Source organism: Siniperca chuatsi, linkage group LG6 (assembly GCF_020085105.1).
Source record: "Siniperca chuatsi isolate FFG_IHB_CAS linkage group LG6, ASM2008510v1, whole genome shotgun sequence".
NCBI lineage: Eukaryota > Metazoa > Chordata > Actinopteri > Centrarchiformes > Sinipercidae > Siniperca > Siniperca chuatsi.
Genome location: NC_058047.1, coordinates 14,442,685 through 14,455,498, shown reverse-complemented (window position 1 = coordinate 14,455,498; position 12,814 = coordinate 14,442,685). Strand labels below are relative to the sequence as shown.

Sequence of the window (12,814 nt, the reverse complement as noted above, 5' to 3'; positions counted from 1 at the left end):
TCATCAAAGCACAACAATTATGTCAGTGAGCAACTGATGCTCCCACTCCCCTTATAAACAGCAAATAACATTTAAATAAATGCCAGCTAGTTGGGTGTGGATCTTCCTTCCTTTTGCATAAACAAGCAAGTCTCCTGCAGCCAATGGGCTAAAGAGCTGTGCATGCTCGTTAATCTGACCCGTCATGGTTAAAAGTCTACTGTGAGTATGTCTGTCCCCCAGGTCATTAAGGAGGTTAAAAGAGCAGCTCATTAGCAGGCAGCTCCATATCTGCCAGGCTCATTCCCTTTGAACGTCCTGGAACGTTTTGATCCCTGCAGGCGGCGTGCAGGGATTGGCGCGATGGTGCCGCGAGTGTCCCATCTGGCCCCAGGAAGTAAGCAGATCTCTGAACCAAAAGCCATCGTCACTGTAAACTGCGTGATCTTTGCCTTCAGCGATGTCTCATTGTTGACAGGATTTGCATAGTGAGTCTGTTCCTAACATAGTGGCGGTGACTTACAGTACATTCACACAGGCAATATGTACTCCTGTACATTAAAAAGCCACCTGTTACAAACTTAACCCTCACAATGACACAGGACCACAAAATCTGAAAGATGACTTTCCCGTACAGTGCTACATTAATGCAGCGTTAATTTGACACCTTGAAAAGAGGTTTTAGTCTCTGTTTTAGTCACATTTTGACTTATTAGGTGGATGAAGGGATAGTACAGCAACAACAGCTGCTGTCTTCTGATGTGTTCACCACCTTCTTCTTTGCATTAAAATGAGGGACTGCAATGCATGCAGAAGGCAGATGCTCTCAAAAAAGCTCCTTATGGACAAGAGCAGCTCTCTCTAAAAGTGAGACAGGTTAAATGTTTCCAAAAAGCCCCATATTAAAAAAATATATTTTTTCCTCAGCCAACTAATCATGATTAAGTTGAAGCTGGCTTTCATGCCATGTAGAGAAGGTTTGCCAAAACGACATGGTGGAGAAATTAGTTTTTGAATATAATCACAAAATCTTCTTCTTGGAGCAAGTTAAGTGGTGGGATCAGATTCAGCAAAGTAAAAGGTTATTTGAAAAAAATTCACAGCCAGCTGTTATGGGAACATTTTTCCAATAAACTTTTTCATAATTTTGAAAGTGGAAAAAGCTCTTCAGCAGCAAAAAGCTACCTCATTGTTGGTGCTTTTGGTCTCACTTCATCTCTCTTTCTATTGTTGTTTCTGTGTCTTTCAGTCACAGCGCTGCTGAGGAAGCTGAAGCAACAGTCCAGGGAGAGTGTGGAGGACAAGAGGCCCAAGCTGCTGAAAGCCCTGAAAGAAGTGAGCAGTCCTTACTCGGTTTTCTGCTCTGTTCCCTCTAACAGTGCTGCTCCTGACTTCTTGTAGCTGTTTCTGTTTTCTGCTCATCAGATCTTCTTACTTTTCTTTCTGCTCCCATCTTTGTGTCCCTTTTTTTCCTTGTCTTTTCTTGTCTTGATTCTTCCTCTGTTCTACTCTCCTCTCGTTGCATGCAGTGAAGCGCATACACACAGGGTCAGATATACAAAATACACACCTACAAATACACAAACATCCCTCCCAGACATCTGTCAAGTTTGTCATTTACAAATTACTGTAATCACAAAAATACAAAGCCAGGAGGGATACACAGACACACACACACACACACACACACCTTATAAAGTCGTGTTGTTTAAGGCAAAATAAAACCTCACAGTGCTTTTGTGGCTGCCTGGTATGACGTCGCATGTAGACTCACTCACTGTAAACATGTAACTACTAATAGACATGCTGTTCAGAGCCATAATTATCCTTCAGGGTCTGTTGTGGCTGTTTGCCTGACATGATGTCACACATACACACACGCTGAAAACATCTAGTCATGTACAGACAGACATATATGCTTTTCAGAGCAAGTAACAAGGAGCCTTTCTCTAATGCTGTTGCTGCCTAACATGAAGTTATGGAGGCCAGGCGTGTGGGCGTAATCATCTAGCGACTTTAGCTTCCAGGTCAGCTGTGCAGCAACGCTGCCCCCACAAGAGAGTCAGGGAGCAAGTAAGCAGATGGGCAAATACAAGAGCAAAAGAGGCAAGCTATGTAAAACCCTGTGTGTTTTTAACTGCATTTAAAGAGGTCACTAAAGTATAGGCTTGTTTAAGTGGATTTCCACCGTCAGTCTTAATGTAAGCGCCAGATGTGGATGTCTGTTCAAGTTGCTTGACACTCAGCCGAGCCTGTGTTTGACGTGACAGGATGTGATCCTTCCTGGATAATGAGGCAGAGATGCCAGAGATGAGATTTTTCTGCGTCATCGTCTCTCAGAGATTATATAGCTCTGGGAAATGATGATCTTCTGCCAGCCTGACGTCATCACCGAATGCCAGACTGAGACCACCAGTGGTGCTGATGAGATCAGTTCATCCCGTTCTTGTCCTCACAGGATAATTAGGCTGTATTGATTTGTGTCAGTCAGGTGTGATTTGTTATGGATGGACATAAAGGCGTATATTTACTCAGGTCCATGTAAGATGAAAGGCTTTGGTACACCATTTTGATTTCTATTCTGCAAAGATGTCTTGTTTATTGTTTGTAAAATTGGTCTAGTTTCTCACTTTTCACTGATTTTGCTGCATGCACATAAAAGCCAGCAACAAATATATAGCTTTTTTTTATACCTTTTCCTCTCATGTAGTTTTACTTGTGATTGAGATTTCTTTGTGTTCATTTGCAGCTTGGAGACTTTTACTTGGAGCTTCACTGGGACTTCCAAAGTTGGGGTGAGTCAAGCAACACCTTCTGCTGACTTACGATAGTGAGGTTGACAGACATTATCCACTCTGGAAATGGAAAAGTGTCCTCAGTAATGGTGTAGTCTAAAACACCAACAGAAGGATTTGTTACAGACAGGAAAATGTGATGCAATCTGTCAATGTCTGTCTGGTTAGTGAGTGTTTATCTGTGCCATAAGGGACATTGACTGCTGGAGTCACCAGTGGCTGCAGGCTGAAAATTACTCCTCCTGCTGGACATGAACTGACACACCATCCTCTAATGTCAGTGTCCCTCCTTATATGACTATGTCAGGAATATCTGCTAATACCAGAGCAGAATTTATTCTCCAGTTGCACCAAATTTACACATAATTTCACCTGGTAAACGGTTGCAGAAAGCAGATGAAATATACTGTGTGACAGTAGATGAGATGTATCCACTGGTGTAGCAGCATTTGCTTAGCCGGCACAAGTCTGGCTCCAGAGTGGGAGCCAGGACTGAATTTTGTGTACTCACTGTGTCTTTGTGAATTATTGACAAGGTGGGCAAGATTATGTAATGGACACATGATAGTAACTAAATGTAAACTGGTTGCATAACAGTGTATTTGTAAATGGAAATTGTGTAAAACTTAAGGCTTTGATTTGGTGACGATACTTGTAACATTTATAAAGATTTATGTGCTCAGAGATGAGTCTGATTTAAACCAACAAGGTCTCGTGGATCTGAGACTGTCAGAGGGATTTCTGGCTTTGTGCCCTTCAGGCCTGTTTAGTCTACATGTGGTGCTCTGCTGGATTTGTAGGAGCCACTTGTTTTTTTCTCTGCAGTCCTTCACAGAACTATTTTGGACTGTTAAAATACCTCTTTGTGCAACGATAGAACAGCAAGTGAAGTTTCTGTTTTTCGGTTTCTTAACTTGTGAGGACTGTGAGCTGTTAAATATTTAGCTACAGAACTACACATTATATGGCCCTCTATTCTGTAGAGCTATATGCTACTGAGGCTTTAAAGTCGATGGTGGTCTTCATTATTGAGTGAGCTTTCTAAATTTAGACGTTGCTTCACATGTCCTTACTCTTTTCATCTTGCAGTGCCTTTGCTCTCCAGAATCCTGCCTTCAGATGCGTGTAAGATCTACAAGCAGGGCCTCAACATCAGGCAAGTCCTGTCACAAATATAATGTATTTAGATAAAATGTGTGATGTTTGAAGACAAAGAAAAGCAATTCTACAGCTGCCTTGTAACACCACCTTATGAAAACCACATCAAATTAAACAGTAATCCCTTGAGAAAACCTTTTATCAAGCATCTTAGTTACTTTCAACGCTCACTAATCTATCTGTCATCTTGTGCTGCACATAACCTCTCCTCGTTCTCCTCTCTCTCCACCTCCAGTTTTCTCCTCTCAACCTAGTTTGGTTAACTAGAGTGTGAAATCAGTGCCTGGCAGTATGAGGGAGCTGTGCGCGCAGATCTTTTACTTCTGTGTTTTGTTTTTTTTTCATTTAAATCAGAGCGTCATTGAAGGAGAGTTACAGTAGTGTCTAACGTGCTGCCTAGCTCACTCACAAAGGGCATCAGCAGAAATTAGTCACACTCTGACGCATGCTGACACGCATTCACAACAATGAATCTACAGCGGGAATCCACGTTGCTGTGTTTCATGGCCTTGTGGGCAAAAAGCTAACACGAGGCAGCATTCAACAGCCTTGAGGTTCAGCTCTCACAGCTAGGGCTAATGCACACACATCAACACATGGATTTTAGCTACTGGGTTACATGTGCAACAAACCAGGGCAACCCTTTATCCAGCACATACGCAGATGCTTCTATATTTGGGTATTATAACATATCCTCTAAATCTGTTTGAAGAATGAACTCTGAACATAAAAGAGTGTGTATGTGTCTCTGTGTGCTCTTCTGTATGAGATACCCCTTGATGTGGAGCTTGTCATTATTCTCTGAAACTGCTCCTGGCTGTCTCATTTGGTATTCAAAATGCCCTCTTATTATCCCGGAGTTGCAGAGAGAGAAAGAGACAGAGAGAGTGAAAGAAAAAAACTGTCACAGCAAGTTCATTTACATTCTGGTGCTACAGTGTGTCAGGCCTGTCATACCTACCCATATCACCTACCACTCTGTGTCTGGTCTTCACAAGCAGATCAGTTATTCTCTTTGCTGTCATGCCTCATTCCAGGACTACCCACTTTGAGTAAAAAAAAAAAAAAAAAAAGAGTAAAAAAAAAGATTCTTGAAATGTGTTGTTGGTCTCCCATGGCAGTGATTACCATACACATTGTCTCTAAACTTTGAGAGCAAAGGTGTGACATCCATCAGAGTTTTTTTTCCTGCTTACAGTTTTGACACTGTGTTTGCTAGAGTCTTGCATGTGGCCAAAGTTAAACTCGGTTCAGCTCTTTTGCTGTCGTCCTCTGTTTCCTTTTCCTTGTTTGTCTTCTCCTTTGATCTGTCTAAAGTTCCCACACTAAACCTACTCTGTGTGTGTGTGTGTGTGTGTGTGTGTGTGTGTGTGTGTGTGTGTGTGTGTGTGTGTGTGTGTGTGTGTGTGTGTGCGTGTGTGTGTGTGTGCGTGTGTGTGTGTATGTATAGACTCGACACTACCCTGATAGACTTCACAGACATGAAGTGTCAGCGCGGTGACCTGAGTTTCATCTTCAACGGCAATGCCATCCCCTCCGAGTCTTTTGTTGTGCTGGACAACGAACAGAAAGTCTACCAGCGGATACACCATGAGGTGTGTGAGACGCATGCTGATATGAGACTGAAAGACCAAAGCTTCACTTGCAGCCCCTGAAGTTTGCAATGTTCATATCAGAAAATAGACAAAAATTGTATTGTATACTTCATATTCAGCCATATTCAAATATCTTGCTTTGTCCAACTAACAGTTTAAAGCTCAAAAATGTTCAATTGGCTGTCAGCTAAGAAAAAGAAAAGCAGCTAATGCTCGCATTTAAGAAGCTGGAACCGGTAAATGTTTGTTATTTTTGCTTGAAAAATGACTCAAACGATTAATTGATTATAAAAATAGTTGCATTCATTCTCTGTAAATGGACTAATTGTTTAATCGTTTTAGCCCCACCACATTACTGAACTTTTGGTTTAAAAAAAACAACAACATACTGACAGTTTTGCTGTTCCCACAGCTTTGTCAGTAGTGGGGCTAAAAAAAAATTTCAGTAAATGGTATGGCAGTGTTCCATAGGGTGAATCAGAATCAGAATCAGAAATACTTTATTGATCCCCGTAGGGAAACTCTTTGTTACAGTAGTTAGCCTTTACGTCAGTACACACAGGAGAAGTACTAGAAAACGATATGATACACTATAAACACTATAAAACAGGTCAGAAAATAAATTAAGTATCAGGTCGGTATAAGTATAAGATAAACTAAGTGTCGAGTACCAAGTAGGTTTACCAGTTGATGATGAAAGTACAGTATAAAATACAGTGTCACCAAATATGTAATAAGTAATAGTAAAAAGCGGAGGTGCATGTACTGTCGAGAGTAATAGAGGTATATAATATCAATAACAATAAATAAGAAAAACTAACATGGGAAAACTAATATTGCACGGGAGTAGTACACAGAATATTGCACAATTATTATTAATTATGGCGGAGATGTAATGATCAATGTCCAGTTTAGTGACCTAGGGTCAAGACCTAGGGTCAAACAGACTAACCCTTAGAGGGAGGAGTTAAATAGTTTGATGGCCACAGGCAGGAATGACTTCCTGTGGCGCTCTGTGGTGCTTTTTGGTGGGATAAGTCTTCCGCTGAAGGTGCTCCTTTGCTTGACCAGCACGTCATGGAGTGGGTGGGAGACACTGTCCAAGAAACTAGATGAAAAGTCACGTTACCAATGTCATTAACAATCAGCCTCTGGGGAGAATGAATATTCATACAAAATGTTTGTTGAGATAACTTGCTCTTGACCAAAGGAACCAACAGACATGTTCCCATCGCTCGCAGAGGAAAAGATTATAACTGGTAGTAACAGGTAGTTCTTTCTTATAGTAATGGTGGGACATGAGTATCACACAAATGCTACACGTTCGTCTGCTCAGCTATGATTTGCTAAATTTTGAATATACACAGATTATATTAGCTGTAAAAATACTAAAATCACTGGTCCTGGTGCTACTGGTAGTGTTATTGGGGAAAAAACCTGTAATGTAAAACAGAAAACTCCTCTGTGTTGATTTGCAATCCAAGTTTCTACATATCAACATTGCAGCAACACTAAAATTCAGTCTGTGCTGTCATCACATGTTAAAAACCTGATTTACATGCATCATCTACTGCCATGTTATTTAGGGTGTTCAAATGGCTTGTTATTAATGTTAGCATTCCTCATGGAAATGAACGCTGCTGCTTTACACCTCATACTGAGCATCCATGCCTGTGTTGGTGTCTGTGTAACTGTCCTGTATGTTCAGGAGTCAGAGATGGAGACCGAGGAGGAAGTGGACATTCTGATGAGCAGCGACGTGTACTCCGCCACGCTCTCCACCAAGTCCATCACCTTCTCCAGAGCGCAGACTGGCTGGCTGTTCAGAGAAGACAAGACGGTTGGTGTTAGCTGTTGTATTGTGGTTGTTGTTGTCATGATATCATTACTCCCACCACCACAGCGTTTCCAAAGTCAGCTGTGGGTCACAGGGTTTCACCTGGATGTGGAATTTCTGGAAATCTTTAGTAGCTTGACCCAGACAGAAAGTTGGGAATTTGATAAATTCTCTGGAGAAGGCAGGAAATGGAAGGTAAACAATACACAGGGGTCAGTACACAGATGTATATCAGAATGTATTTTACAGTTTGTGTGTATCATAACATCACTTGCAATATATGATGGTTTTCAGCTGGTTTACTCAAAAGGAACCCAGACTGTTGACCCCTTTACAACTTCTCTGACGTGAAAAACAATGTGGACAAACTAAAAGGGATCAAATATTAAGTATGGGAAGTGCTCTGACAGTTCTCTGGGTGAGCTCTCATAAAAAGCCACAGAAAGAGAAAGATATGGATCCCTGCACTCTTACTTTTTACTTTTACTTTACTGTGAAAGCAATAATGCCGGCAAAATAAAATATTGGAGATAAATTAGCAATAGTTTGACAGGTCTGGACTGAACTAAACACTCTTCCCTTTTTTCCTCCATCTTTTTGGGCAAATAAATTCTGTCGCCGTTATGTGTTATTAGCTTGACCTGTAAATGTTGTTTCTCTGTCTTTTGTTATCTCACCCCGTGAGATATCGCTCTTGTTTTGAAACTACAGTTCTGCTCTTCATTGCTGTAGACGTCGTCCACTTTCCTGATGATATTTCCTGCACTGCATACATATACCAGGCAGGAAAGACAGTAAATAAATCAAAGGAGCACTAGTGATAACCCCAGGAAGGAACCACAGGTGATAGGCTTAGTGTTAAAATCAACACAGACAAGGCAAGGGGGCATGAAGGCGGTGAATGAGTTATGTTGGTATTGCTTTCTATCCTCTCGAACTTTTGACATGTGTTTAAAAGGGAAATTGGTGAATCAGCGGGGGGGGGGACTTATCTAACTCTTTCTTCTACCTCCAGGAGCGCGTGGGAAACTTTCTGGCAGATTTCTACTCTGTGAACGGCCTGGTGCTCGAGTCCAGGAAGAGACGTGAGCATCTGAGCGAGGAGGACATCTTGAGGAACAAAGCCATCATGGAGAGCCTGAGCAAAGGAGGGAATCTCATAGAGCAGAACTTTGAGGTGAGTCGGGCACCGAATATATGGTGGATTGTCACTTGTCATTTCAGCAAGGTGATGGAGAGAGAGCAGAGAGAAGGCTATTAAATCAAATGTACAGCCTCAGTCCATAACGCCCCCACCATCATCACCCATGATGTGTTTATTGCGCTTATGGGTCCCCATGGAGCATCACATCACAAACATCCTATCATAGATTGGTGCTTGAAACCTGCGCATTGATAACATGACATTACATGGGAGCCAATATGGCTAACATCCAACTTGACATCCTTAAAAAAAGACCCTGAATCCTTACTGATTCCCATAGTGCTGTAATGTAGCTGACTCTACATAAATTCTATACTTTTAGAGAGTGCCCAGGGTCAACATATCAGGATACTGTAGATTTAAAGATTTCTGATCACTCTGACTTATTGTATTCTAAAATTTGGACCACCTTGACTTGTTTTTAAGTGTTTCATGGATTGGATATTATTAGTCCTTTTTGACCAAAAAGTTCCAGGAACTGTGGAACCATAGGGACTAAACTAGGATCTGAAAGTCTCTTTTCTGTATTCCTGTTTGCGTTTCCACAGCATCTGAAGAACTGTGAAAATTAGATAAATTAGATCGACAGCAGTATTTTAAACATTTACACACAGAGAAAACAATAACAGAGTGATTCTGTTGTTCTTTGTATTTACTGTAGCATGTCTCTGATGTTTGATTGGGTTTATTTAATGAATAAATGAAAAGGAGACATGCAGAGGAGGAAATCCAGAAGACCACTGTAGACGATCTGCTGAGTGTTTTAGAACGTTACTGCCATGAAACTGTCAGCAAATAAGGTTTAATATCTCTTGTTCACTCGCTTTCTTCTCTCATCACCGCTCCCTCTCTCATTCACTCTCTACCTCACTTGACCGCAGCTCCCTCCCTCTCTCTCTCTCTCTCTCTCTCTCTCTCATGCTCTCAGTTTGTTAGCTCTCTCTTCACTCTCGCACACATTAACTTGCTTTGTCAAAGCAGTTAGGAAGCCAACAACAAAGCGTTACTTTTCTAACGAATGAACAATAATAAACATCAGCCCCTCGTCAGTCAGTGACATCTGGCAAGAACTACAAGGACTTTTTTTCACCTTACAGGAACTCAATTTAGTCCCTGGTTCCTCTGGTGGAAATGCAGGTTTAGTTCCTGAGTTCCTCAAAAGGTTCTTGGTCCCCCAGCAAAGTTCCTGCGGTGCAAACAACACCTATATGCGCCTATTTGCACTGACAATCACTGCTGAGTTCTACAGGTTTGATTCCAGTTTATTTTCTTATAGATTCTCAAGTTACATGGTGAGCCAGAAAACCTGTTAAACCTGCACTGTTTTTAATTCCCTTCTGTTGGACCTTTTGCTGTGACAGTCACAGACATCCTGGATCAAAAAGAAACAAGTCTTGGAGGTTTTCTTAGCATAAAACATAAAAGAAAGGATGGCTAATAGAGTGCAGCTGCACACTTTTAAAGTTACTCTGTGACTCACTGCTAGGAACTTTTTAGTAAAAATGAGAACCAGTTGGAGCACTGCTCTGTCAATGAACATCCTGTTTACTTATACCTGCAGCGTAACCACCAGTCCAGTCCTGAAACTGTCCTGTCCCGCTGGAACCTTGGGGTATGAGTCTCAAACAAAATAAACCTCACAGTTCTCATTGCTGTATCTATACAAAGATAAATCTTGTAGAAACAGCATGGACTTCCTGCCAGACTCTGGCCGTCAACTTTGCATGGTTTATTGAAAAATTCCTGTCTGACTCCCCGCTGTTGTTTCTTTGATGTTTTATTTTTTTCGGACATGAAAACAGAATGAACAGCTGCCCCTGATCACTGTTTGTGAGACAGGTCCACCACCGCTCCTCTTCCAATATGCATGGATTAGAGTCTCAGCAATGCCACCTAGTGGTGAAAGCTACAAAGCTGCACCTTATTCACAGGGATGACTCTCCCACCCACCCTTCACTACAGTATGTTCCAGACTTTGCTTAGCAAGCCCTTGTCTAAACACTGAGCATAAAGCCAGTCACACAGTGAAGACAATGCCTTTCAACACTCAATGGGTGCCTTTTAACTGCTCGGTTGTTTTTTGTCGACTCGTTCTTGTTCTGTGCTTGTGCTTTGTCTCATCACAGTGTCCTCTGTTGTTTGTCAGTCTCTTTACACTCATTTGAATCAGTGCCCACTTGTATTTAAAGTGAAAAGGCTGTGTTTTAGTGGGTGTCGATGTGGAAATAGTTTCTCCTTCCACCCCAGTGGAAATGATGCATGGAAGTGGGTGAGGGTGAAAATAAGCAGCTGCTGTGACGTAGCTTTTTTTTTTTTTTTTACCACAGCGAGGGAGAGCAGGTCAGCTCTGCGCCTGTGGACACAGGGAAGCGTGGGGGGCTTTCAAACAGGGCTTGACACTATTGATCACATGGATGAAGGCTAAAACCCCTGGTGCCATGGAATGATGGAGGGGTGGGACCAGCATACCAGCAGATCAGGGCCTCCGCAGGCTGTGTGTACTCTGTCCTCATCACAACAACACGTGATACACGCGGTGTGAGAGAGCGAGCACTTAGCAAGGCCGCGGCCCGCAGTGAAAACACCAAAACATTTCTGTGATGACGGCAGTGTCAGTGGGAATGCAGGAAAACATTGTCTCCATTTTTCAATTCACACTACATAGATCTGTCTCTTGGCACAAACAGGTGTCTCGTCATCCACAACATTTTCCCACATTATTCTGCCCTAGTTGCCTTATTAAAGCACAGTTTACAAAAGAGAGGTCAGCTGGTGTGAACGTTGGCAAGAACAGCAAGTTCATTTTAGGAGAAAGTCAATTTTAGGAGAAACAGGATGGAGCTCATCCAAGTTCTAATTCAGGGTCAGGAAGAACAGATTGTCTGATCTTAAAATAAACTGACGCTGAAGGAGAACTCTTACAGTTTATTCAGGAAGTCGAGATCATTTTCCTCAGGAGGCTTAGATTATTTGATATGAGGGGGAAACTCCTTCCAGTAATCACATTTTTTTTAACAAGTGGAAGCAAACGTACGTTCGCTGGCCCCGTTTTTACTTATCATGATCTCTCAGTATCCTGCTGTGTGCATCCTGGTGTACTGTATGCACTGCATCCTTTGGCTTATACATTCAATACATTCGTCCATGATAGTTTAAGATGTTTAACACTGATCCTGTCTGGAAGCATTTCCTGTGTCTCTACAGATGTTTAGTGGTGTACTAAACTATAATAATTCAGTTATACTGTGTGTGTGTGTGAGAGGCTTAACAGGCCAACCAGAGGTTACTGTGGGTTAATGATGCACTGGGGCCCTCTAGTGGCCTGTGCATGGCATTGCTCTGTGGGAGTAAATTAAGAAAGTTTGATAGAATAAAGTGTTAAAATAATATTAAAGAGATCCCACTTTCTTAAATGAGGTCTTTGTATGAATTTTGTCAGATTGGCTGTTGATCAGAAGTTGGCAGCTCACAGATTTCAAGAACACAGATAGTTAAACTTGATGTTAGACTATTCTCAGTTTAATGGGTTATCATTTTGTTTTGTCTGCCATCATTGTCACTTTGGAACTTTGTTTTCCATTTTTGTGTTTTTTTATGTGTGACCCTGCCATAGTTTAGTCTTTTGATCTGCCCTTTAAAGTGTTGGGTTTTTTTTTCTTTCTGCTCTTCAGCCGACGAGGAGGCAATCTCTGACTCCCCCTTCACCCAACACTATATCCTGGGAAGAATACATCGCTGCTGACAATGGAAAGTAGGTGTCGTTTTTAGACTTTTACAGGGGAAGCCAGACCATTAATGTTAATTCATAGACATATTATATTTGTGAATGAAGGAACTAAGTGTCCTTTCAGATGAAGCACTATTATTTTAGCTTCCCTCTCCTAAAGAATGGAAAATTAGACTTCACATAAATAACATTTCTATAGCAAATATATTACTACAGTATCATTGTAATTTGTGTAATTTCCATGCAGATTGTAGACTACATTGTCTTCTCCACATGCAAAAATCTGAGTTTCTATGTCACAAAATGTTAATCTGCACTTGTCAAGGACCAGTTGTTTCCTTTAACTGATAAGGGTCGTGTTCAGTTACTGTTTTAGAAGACATGAATGACAGAAAGCAGAGTGAGTTAAAACTATAATACATATGGAAGATTTCTGCATAATAACAAGCTGTAAACTCTTCCTCAGTGAGCTGCCTTCATCGTGAGATTACAGTCTGACTGGTTGTTGTTTCTCTCTCC

At 41.5% G+C, this 12,814-nt stretch overlaps 1 protein-coding gene across 1 annotated transcript in view; it reads left to right on the top strand.

Annotated features, from left to right (window-relative positions):
• LOC122878376 (ankyrin repeat domain-containing protein 13C) overlaps positions 1-12,814 on the top strand; it is a 29,781-nt gene that overhangs the window by 13,858 nt on the left and 3,109 nt on the right. Inside the window, exons 4-10 of the mRNA XM_044201110.1 lie at positions 1,229-1,314; positions 2,729-2,774; positions 3,864-3,930; positions 5,383-5,527; positions 7,236-7,367; positions 8,380-8,541; positions 12,240-12,319. Coding sequence (XP_044057045.1) covers positions 1,229-1,314; positions 2,729-2,774; positions 3,864-3,930; positions 5,383-5,527; positions 7,236-7,367; positions 8,380-8,541; positions 12,240-12,319 — 718 coding nt within the window. The remainder of the gene's footprint in view (positions 1-1,228; positions 1,315-2,728; positions 2,775-3,863; positions 3,931-5,382; positions 5,528-7,235; positions 7,368-8,379; positions 8,542-12,239; positions 12,320-12,814) is intronic.